This window comes from Beta vulgaris, chromosome 1, assembly GCF_026745355.1.
Source record: "Beta vulgaris subsp. vulgaris cultivar EL10 chromosome 1, EL10.2, whole genome shotgun sequence".
Taxonomy (NCBI): Eukaryota; Viridiplantae; Streptophyta; class Magnoliopsida; order Caryophyllales; family Amaranthaceae; genus Beta; species Beta vulgaris.
Window position 1 is genome coordinate 50,857,792 of NC_079202.1, and position 11,404 is coordinate 50,869,195.

At 34.2% G+C, this 11,404-nt stretch overlaps 1 protein-coding gene across 1 annotated transcript; it reads right to left on the minus strand.

The window, feature by feature from the left end:
• Nucleotides 1-1,675: 1,675 nt before the first annotated feature.
• Nucleotides 1,676-5,740, minus strand: LOC104905526 (hypothetical protein). The gene is made up of 2 exons (XM_010694106.4): nucleotides 5,236-5,740; nucleotides 1,676-2,321 (listed from the first exon to the last, which is right to left on the minus strand). The coding sequence occupies exons 1-2, from the start codon at nucleotides 5,570-5,572 to the stop codon at nucleotides 1,936-1,938; spliced, it is 723 nt and encodes a 240-aa protein (XP_010692408.2). The 5' UTR covers nucleotides 5,573-5,740; the 3' UTR covers nucleotides 1,676-1,935.
• Nucleotides 5,741-11,404: the final 5,664 nt, after the last annotated feature.

An 11,404-nucleotide genomic window follows, 5' to 3' on the forward strand; every position in this document is an offset into this window, starting at 1 on the left:
CAAATAATGCTTCTAACTATTAATAATTATTCAACTCATAACATAGTCACACATCTAATTTAATTAATAGATAAAGTAGTACTATATAAATTGGTTTTCCTTAATTCCGTATTACTTGCCTCCAAAAAAGTGAGTAAAAACTATCTACCGCACATATACACGTGTGTTGTAGAGAAATTTTGGCAATACATGTTTGATCTCACAGAGTCACAATTAAAGCTGTCAAAAAATGATCTGATTTGATAAGCCGACCTGAACCTGTAACTGACTTGTACCTGAAATCACTTGTAATCTGACATGTACCCGACCTGATAATAACTGACACCTGTTCTTGACCCGATACACTATGACCTGAACCGATACCCGTCCAAAAAAGACCAATAAATGAAATGATCTGACATGACAACGATCTGAACCCGATTCGACACCTGACCTGATTAGGACCTGAAACTGATTATAACTCGACGTAACTTGTCATTAACCCGACTTGTTGCGACCCATTACCAGATTTTATAAACCTTTTGCGACCCAATACATTATTTTACCTGACTTGTTGCTACATGTTACCCGATTTTACCCGACTTGTTGATTGTTGATAACTCGACTTGTCAATTATTTCACCACATAATAACATAAATCATATAACACTACTATAAAAAGGTATATAACTAGATGAACTATTCGAGCATTGCTTTTCGATAAAATCTTAAATAATGATACAAATTTGAAGCAACGCCACACAAAATTCACGACATGTTCCGTGCTCGAAGCGACCTGAAAGTGACCTGAAATCAAGCATGGTACAACCCGATAATTACCAACCTGACCCCGACTCGAAACTAACCCAAACCGCTATTGTCCTAACCTGATAATCAAGGATCCAACCCACGCATGACCTGAACCTGAAAGCACCTGCTACAAACCTGCAATAAACCTGACCTGACACCATATGATCACGAAAGATGACATGTCCTAAATTTGACCACGCCAAACCCGGCCGAACCTGAAAGAAGAAATTAATCGAGACAGACCTGACCGAATTATGACCGTTCCCGACCTGCACCCGACCTGTTTGATTTAATGATCTGACACGACCTAACCGAACATGACATAAAACTTTAGATGACCCGACCTGAACTCGACTCGAATAACTGAATTGACAGCTTTAGTCATAATCAAAGTAGTAATGTAAAAGCTCAAAAAATTAAGTGAAAACTATTTGTAAATAATTTATATGAAAACTATTTGGAGCTTGTTGGGCCTGTGAGTGAGTATCCATGTGTGAAGGCAACCCAAAGGATATTCATCTTACTACGAGTTGCCGAAAGGGGACCAAAAAAACGGTACATTAATGGTTTCCTTTAAGCTTCAAGATAGATTAATACCAATTTGTTATCAACTTTTTTTTTTATCACAAGAACCATTTCATATACTTCCTCCGTTTCGATATAATAAATATAAGTGAAACTCTTCTCTTAAAAAACTCTACCATAAAAGAGAAAAGTGTTTCACTTATTTCAAAATAAAGAAAATATTAATATTGTATGGTGGTCATAACTAAATATGACCATGAAAATCTTCTGTATGCGTGTATATAACTCGATTTTAGGTTTGAGTGATACTTTGAATAATTACGTGGACAATATATTATAATCTTAAGGCTTTATATGCAAAGTTACAAATTAAAAATCATAATAATTGATAATGGGACCCTTTTGAAAAACTTAGGATACAACAAATATATGACTATACCCTATTTCTTTCATGATAATATTGATCTTAATAATCACATTGAACCCAAGATACACACCAAAACATATGAAAGAAAAGAAATTCCAACACTTTTTTTTTGTTTTTGTTTTGAGATGAACACTATTTTGTTTAATGGTTGTAATATAGAGCTAGCGGTCCAATATATATGTGCTTTAATTTATATCACTCCTTAGTCCTACCCTTTAATGTCCTTATCCAACCATATTTGTTATTCCTCACCACCTTCACTCCCTCCACAACCTTACTATTCCCTCCTCCTCCTCCTCCATTGGCCTTGCTAGATTTTTTCCATCTGATGACCTGAAATAACTGACCAATCCGCTTTCGCCACCTCAGCGACGCGCCCCGTGGCTTGGCATGCTCTACCACACTTTTGTTGACATTATTACTACCACTACCCTTAATGTTAATGGTAGCATCTTTGACTGAAGTTTGACCACCCCATGACAAGCTGCATTCTTCTAGTGGCACCTTTGACACTCTACTGCTAGTCTTGTCCCATGATGCCACTCCATTGTCCCCAAACTTGATTGATATAAATGATTCATCTTCAATTCATAAAAGGGTAGCAAAATCAATACATAGATGTATAAAGAGCAACTTTTATTTGTTAGTTTATGTAACTATTAATATTTTTTGTATAAAATATATGCATTGCACAAAAAAATCAATAAATTATACTAGTATTATATATGTACTTTTGTGCAATTATTGTTCCAAAACAAGAGAGCAGGAAATTTCCTATAAAAGCCGTCTTCTATTCAACTTGAAAAACATACTCCAGACACCAGACTGAACCGAGTCTATTTAAATAACTACTTTTGTTAATTTTAACTGAATTTTTTTTACTGTAACATGTTTTTACCGATTGGAAAAACCCGGTAATGGTACATTATTTCTTCATTAAGAATTCATATACATTGAAATGTTTGGTCGTTTACCTTCAAATAATACATGCATTAGTCATTATATATTCTCAAAATTACTTGGAAGATGTAAGTAGCCTGTTTTGACAGTTGATTGTTTTAGATAAACTTTTGTAAATGTTTTTATATAGAAATGTAGGTCCTTCACTACTTGTGCCTTTAAATCAACTTTGCTAATCAATATATACTACAATATGAGTAACTTCTAAGCAAAAAATAGTATGATTCTACACATAGCTTCTCTTGTATACTATACCCAGCCATAAATAATCATTTTTATATAACTTGCAAGTTACATGATTCTACAAATTATTACCATCATTCTTTCTAGTTGAAATTAGGTTTAGAATGGTTGCAAAGTTACAATATATGAAAATAATAATATCATATATGTATAGTATATTGTATACTCTAACTATCTATACGATTCCTTGTAAAGAAAAAAAGGTGACAATGATTAATTGGCGTAAAAAGATTGAACTATGTGTCATCAAACAAATATAGAGTGAATTCAAAAAAATGGACAAAAGAATAAAAACCTCGACTATGAATGATCTTTACAAAGATAGATTTATTGGTGTATATATTACAACTATAGACGTCTAATGAAACACTAATATGATCATTCGATTTTGACATAGTTACCCACCTCTTATAATTGTAGACGAATCCTGAACACTACTAGTCGTATAATTATATTCCTATATCAACATGATAAAATCTATTACATTTAATATTATTCCTAATTGACTCATTTTCTTTTCTTTTAATATTTTTATAATATATATTTTAGTTTAATAATGAACCATACTTTGATACTTAGATCTATTTACATCAATATTTCCTACTACAACCACTACTTACTCTTTATTGTTGTTAGGTGCAACATTTTTCTGCTGCTGTTACATCAATATTTGGCTTTAGTTTTGACCCATTATCCAACTCTATTTCTTCAAGATTCCTCCTTTATACACCATATACCATCATTTATCACCAATCAATCCATAAAATGGATTTTAGCCCATGCCTGTTTTTTGAAACATTTCAGATCTTCAGTTATCAAAATTTTGTGAATTATATATGGACCCAAGAGTATTAGGTACTCTTTCCATTATCTCTACTTCTAGTTTTATAATTTTTTTAATAATTCTTGTCACTTCATAATATTACCAATACAATATTAATTTGTTATTTTTTTGTATTTATTTGTGATTTCAAGAATCTAATACACTGTTAATTAGTTTGATTAAATCAATAACTACTAAATTGCTTACCTATATTACTATTATTAGGTTGTTCAAAGGCTTCCATGTAACACATTCATGACTCCACCAATAAGAAAATGACATTTTCAAACCCTTCACCCCCCAAATAAAGAGCACAAAAAGAAAATGGCTTTTTCAACAAAAAATAAAAAATATTGAACTAGAAACAGTCACATTATTTTCTAACTTTTTTGTTCTTAAAGGTGCATAGGCCTCACTTTGGGTAAAGGAAAGGGGAGTCCAAATTAGGAGCACGAATCGAACCCATATCACAAGGGTGTGTGAGGTGATATAGGAACTTCACTGAGCTACCCACTTCTTCCTCACATTATTATCAATTTAGGATTCGAGCTTTGCCCAATTCATGACTATTTTGTACTATATTTTTTGTTTAGTTCATCAATAAAAATAGTACTTCCTCCATTTTATAATACTCACTTTTCATTTTGAGAAGTTTTACATTACTTGTTACATTTCTTTTTAGGGCAATAAACTCTCTTCTCTCACATGGGTCTCTTTTCTTTTCACTCTCTCCGTGAATTAAAAAGTGTAGCGAGTAATATGAAACGGAGGAAATATATCTAGTAAAACAAGTAGTACATTTAATCAATATAAAGTAACATATTAGAATAAAAAAACATCACTATGATAATATACTAATTAATAATCAAGTTATGTGTTGGATTTTTACATACACTAATTTTTTTTTCTGAATATACTACCAAAAAGTGTTTAAAATAAAAATAATTAAGGGTCCTCATTTAGGCATTTCTTCCTAGGTTTCTGATCCAATAAATTATGATTATAAACTAAAACAAATAAAATATTGCATGTGGCAGTTTTAGTTATTAAAAACTTCGTCCCAAAATATAGTTTCCTTTTTCATTTTGGGTATCCCAAAATATAGTTTTTATTTTCATATTTAATTTCACATTTTCTCGTATTTGTCTAAAAAAATTATGTCGCATTATTTATTTGCTTCCTAAATTTTGCTTTTTCCTTTGTTTATTCAACCAAAATGTTACAATTAATGTTCACTCACCAATTATTCTCCATTCTCTCTCCTAAAATCATCTTTTTCCATATACTAATATTTATTTAAATAAATAACAAAAATCTTTACTACCCCTACTTGCATAAATTACCGTAAAAAAAAGAAACGGAAATTATATTTTAAGACGGATGGAGTACATTATTACTTAATTTATCATACATTAGAAAAAAAAACATACTATACATGAAGAAAAATACAAGAATATATATATAATTACCTTCTAAGCTGGTGGAAGTAGTATCAACATCATCAAAAAAAATATCATCGGAGTCATGGCGACGGCGGCGGTGGCTGAAGAAGGATGCAATGGCAAAGATCTTAGGAAGGGTAACATAGGATTTTGGCTTATTATGATATAAATTATCATAAGATTTACATTTTTTTGAGTAATAATCATATTTTGAGCTTAATTTAGAGGACTTGGATTTAACACCTTGTTTGGCTGCTAAAATGAGGAGTCTTTCATCTAAGCATAGATGACAAACTCCTACAATTTCTTCTTTTGGGTGGAAATAACAGCATGCTCCATAGTCTCTGTAATATCCTTCATTCATTTTTTAGTTTTTTTTTTCTTGGGGGTGGAAGAAGAAGGAAGTGTTTGTTTGGTGATAATTTGGTAGAAGAGGCTAAGGAGAGAGAAAAAGAAGAATAATAATAAATGTATGAGAAAAGCTGATGAGCTTAAAAGGGCAAAAAGGTGCAAAAGGGTTTGTTTATTTATAAACTACAGTAGTACTACTATATTATATTCGAGTTTATCCATCATACATCCGGGTGTATCATGTGTATGGTATAGTTAGTAATAAATTTTACTCATTAACTCATTTGAAACTCTTTTTTTAGATATATTTTGTTTATTTGGATGATTTCAAATGAATAATGATCAATGAGGAAAAAAAATAGCATTAGGCGGAATATATGATAATCTTATGAAGTATTTACTCCTCCCTTATTTGATTATAACACTTTTCTTTTTAAGCTATTTTAAAATAATTGAAATACTTTCTATTTTTGGTAGCACTTTTGTGCAAAATGACTTTTATACCCCTACTTTTCCTACCCTTTTTCTTCCTTCACATAATCACATGGGCAAAGTTGTCCCATGGCCCACCACAAATGCTTTCCTAAAAACCTATGCATACAAGGAGTGTTGCAATTAAATAAAAGCGGAGGAAATATATATAATTTATTTAACAAAATATAGGTAAGATAAATTATATGAATAGCCGCCCCTTCTTTAGACCTTAAATTCCACCCCGCTTAATTAGATTGTGTTTACTTGATCTTAATTTATCCCAAATCTTACTTCGTAAATTTTGTATCTAAAAATAATTTTATTTTTGGTTTGAAATTGTCGTATTTAGGGGTGATAATGAGACGAGACAACTCGCGAGCTACTCGAGATCAACTTGGTCAAAGCTCATGAACTCAAATTAGCTCGAATCGAACTCGAGCTCGACTCGAGATGTTGTTGGGTTGAGTTGAGCAACTCGATACTCGATTCGAAAACTCGTGAGAAACTCGAGTACCCAATTATCAGTAGCAAAATACCTAACCTCGACATTTTCTATCTTATTGTTGTTTTAAACATGATACACTTGCAAGCTACTCGAAATCTACTTGGTCAATGCTCGGACAAAACTCGACTCGAGTGAGCTCGACTCCACTCAAACTCGACTCGAAATGCTAACGAGTCGAGTCGAGCTAGCTAAACTTAAACTCGGCTTGCATCATTGTCACCCCTAGTCATATTCATACCTAAATTGTCTCAAAACAACTTATTTTTTGAGCTTATCTAAACTTATTTTGGCTAAACTTCTCTATATATCCAAACATATTTTGTCTGAAGTAAGTAAAATTACTTGAATTGTACTGCCCATTCGATCCTTATAGTTGACACCATAACCTAATAAGCCACGTGTGACAAAGTATTTTCTTTTATATTGTAAAGAGAAGGATATTCACCAGAAATCAATTCTCACACTTGCTAATAAGAGGAAAAGGTAATTCACTAGAAATTAATTAACCAGAAGTCAATTCTAACCCCATACCTCTATCTGAGGTAAGAGTTTTACTAAGTGAGCCAAAGCAAATTTGTTGCTTGATTTCTTATAATATCATATACTCTATAGGTAGGCATCCATAGGGGAGAGTAGTGCTATACTTTTTATGGTAACAAGAAAGGCTCTACCGAATCAGCAATATTTACAAATTAATCAATCTAATTTAATAAATTAAATCCTAAATAGTAGGAAAAATGATAAAAGAATTCTCGCTTTTAAATAGCCTATAATAAAATTTGATCCTATAACATTAATGTTGTTATAAGAGCCCCAAATATGACTTGGTGAAGTACTAATTTACCTGATTGGTATGCTATATATATTCCTAATAATACTATACTCGGTCACCCCCTCAAAATAAAAAATTTACTATACTCGGTCATAGTGTATGTAACATTATGTAGACCTCGCAATCGGACCAATCGGATCGGATTCGGACCGGACCAATTCAGATGCGACCATTTTCGGATCAAGTTACATTCGGACTGGGATCGGACCGTTTCGGATTGGGTCATCGTCCGGACTATTATTTCGGATCGGAATCGGACCGGACCAATTCAGATCGGACCGTTTTCGGATCAAGTTACATTCGGACCAGATCGGATCATTTTGGATTGGGTCATCGTTCGAACTATTATTTCGGATCGGAATCGAACTATGGTGGAATGAATGAAATACTTATGCCAATGATATTTTTTTTTATATAAAAAAACGGGTAAGTTTCGGGTATTTCGGATCAAAGCCTAATCGAAACCAATAATTTCGGATCGGTTTACCTTCGGGTCAGATCAGTTTTAGATCGGCTCGGATCGGTTTCGGATCGGGTAAGATTATATCGGACCGTTCGGATTTCGGATGAGTTTCGGATCGGGACTCGAACCGGATCGGGACCGTTTCGGATTCGGGTCAAGGTTCGGACCATCTCGTTTGGACCCAGATCGGACCACGGATCGGATATTTCGGACCGGATTTTCGGATCAAAACTTTGCGAGGTCTAACATTATGCCATGACAATCTAAATAAGGTCAGGAAATTCAGGTTCAAGATTACACAATTAAAGAGTTGGGTGGGATTTTGGCGATCTAAGAATGAAGGTCCAGCAGTGCATTAAGTCGGACTTAATGTTTAGTCTTTATATCTATGCTCACGAACAATGTGGTTTACATATTATTACATATATCTAAATATCCTTTGCCATTGTATCTGATAGCTTAGAGTGTATTATGTTGTTCACTTCGCCTTTTAACTATTTGAACTAATTATTAGGCCCGAGCTATGCCACAAGTAAAAAAAGTTCATTTATTAATATAATACTTTGTAATAATAACACTAAATATAACTTAGTCTAGTGGTTAAGACTTTTTAGTATATGTACTTGAGGTCGATCTCAAGATCAAACTCTATACTGTGCAATTTTCTAAATTTTTTTATACATGGATTACATGAACTAAAACTCCATAAAGAGAGCGCCAAATGACACAACTTCTTATTTATGCACGCCTTTTAATATATTTGTATAGATTAAATTTTATTAAACCTCATTAACCTTGATGAAATATAATTTTACCTTATATTTACACTTGATTTGATTTGGTCAGTCATTATTAGACTTGAAGCTTACTTCCACTATTCTATATTACTTGTAACACTTTTTTTAGGATGTTTCAAACAATTAATTGCACTACTATTTGATTTGGTAATGACTAATATATAAGTATTTTCTACATCTCTCTTCTTATTCTCTATCTCTCTTTACTTCTTAGAACATGTGTCTTCCACTCCCCCCATCTTGCAAGTTTGCAACCACTAACAAACCTAAGATTTTAGTTTCGGGTGTATGTGATATGTTATGTGACTAGTAATTTGGAGTTGCAATATCGACAATTAACACAACTTTTAAGTTTCTTATTAATTGCTCAATGGAAAAAAGATATAGTTTTTTATTTCTTTGAGGTGCCAAGTGGCCGGTAATCCTTACTTGAATGTAGATCCTCCACTGATTGGAGCTAATATGCAATGAAAGAAGTATAGGAAATTGATACATCGACTGACTAGATAAACTACCCACTAGAAATAGTCAAGACCTAGTGACTTTTATTTACTCATTGAGGATATTTTGGAGTATGTTAATTATTTTGATGTTGTAGTGTGGTCTTTTAATATTAAGCATTCTGGTAATGCTCATATTCTTGCTCATCTCCAACCTATGGAGTTTGGCTGTAGGCGTTGGGTTGATTCTTTCTCGGACGTTGTTTCCAGTGTTGCTGCTTCTGATTTATTAATATAGTTCTTTTTTTGAGGTTCCCTTCAAAAAAAAAGAAAAAAAGAAATAGACAATTATAAAATAATTAATTTTGTTAAATTATATTTTACTAATTATTAAAATACTATTTTTAATGGGTGGATTAATCACTGGACAATTGGTAAGAGTTAGATCCTGAGAGAAGAGAAGTTAATTGTTTTTTGTTTCATGTAAGGTGGGATATTTAAAAAGAAAAGAAACAAAAACCAACCTTTTGAACAAAATAGGAAATCAAAAGAATTGAAGGTCAAAACTGCACGAAAATAGATGCAAATGTTTGATCATCGGGTGCATTACCCCTACAGACTGCAGCATGGGATGGGATAGTACTTTCTTTTTTGTTGCTTCAAACAACAAATATTGGTCAAACTTTTACTGAAGCTTCTTGTTCAATCTATTTATAGTAGTACGATACAAACTACTGAAAATAATAATTTCATATTTTTCACTTTAATTTGTACCCAACAATCAACATTAATCCCCATATAAATTGTTCAGTTGAACCACGTTCATCCCGTGGTGCATGCCAACATGCTGTAATCACACTAATGAATAATGATGCACTTTTACTACCATTCTATATTTATATTTCATACCTACCCTGCTCATCTTTTAATTTACACTAATAATATTTATTTCCAGATATTTTTTGTTGACCAACTGACACTATAAATCTACAATAACTTCAATAGGTTTACACACACACACACAAAAAAAAAAGACTTCAATAGGTTACATTACCATATACAGGTGCTTAGTCGGCAGTTGATATTTAAATACACATGTTTAAATTTTAGTTCATTTAAGATTTAAAATATAGAACTGATCATGTCCTTGAGAAATTAAATCTACTTAAAATGTAATAATAGGATAGCTTGATTTGTATTTAAAATTGGGTAACATGATTTGATTTGATTTGAAAAAGCAATTTACTTGAGTCACCTGATTGGATAAAAAAGTTTTTAAATTCCTCAGGTACCCATGAGGTTTGACGTAATTTCCAAATTACCCCCCACATTTGGGGAATTTCTCAGATACACTTGAGGTTTGTGTTTGGGCTCAAAATACCCTTACTATGAACGGAATCCTAACGTCGTTAGGTTTTTCCTTCTCTCTCTCCCCAATTTTCTCTCCCCTCCCATTCCGCCACCTACTGCCAAACCCCCCTCCCTCACTCCGGCGCCCTCACTCCGGCGTCGGCGACCCTACCCCCTCCCTTCCCCATTCCCGATTCCCTTACCCTTGACGTTGGCGCCGGTCAGAATAGCGGAACAGCAGCCTCGGGTGGTTTCGAGGGCGGGTTTAAGGGTTTGGGGGCAGCGTATCTGGGTGGGGAAGGGGTCGACTCACGATGGAAGACATGGAAGGGGGGCCATTTCCGATAGGGGAAAGGGAGGAGGGGGTGGTGTCGGGCTGGGTGGGGTGGTGGGAATCGAGAATGGGGAAAGGGAGGGCTAGGGTGGGGCGTCGAGGGTGGGGAAAGCAGGGAGAGGGTGGGGTATCCGGGGGTTCTACTGTTCTGGTCGGCGAAGGGAAGAGGGTGGGTCGCCAGGGGTGCTGCTGTTCTGGCCGGCGAAGGGAAGAGGGTGGGTCGCCGGGGGTGCTGCTGTTCTGGCCGGCGAAGGGAAGAGGGTAGGGTCGCCGGCGCCGAAGTGGGTGGTGGTCGCCAATTGGGGGAGGGGGGGTTGGCAGTGGGTGGAGGAATGGGAGGAGCGAGAAAATTGGGGAGAGAGAGAAGGAAAACCTAACGGCATTAGGGTTCTGTCCATAGTAAGGGTATTTTGAGCCCAAACACAAACCTCAAGGGTATTTGAGGAATTCCCCAAATGTGGGGGGTAATTTGGGAATTACGCCAAACCTCAGGGGTACCTGAGGAATTTTCCCTTTAATTAAACATGTACAAGATGCATATATATAGAATGATCCATTATTGTTCATCAATATAACAAATTTATATTTCATCTTTACATTAGTGAGCAGCTAAACACCACCCTAAAATTATTGAACATCACTTTAATTAC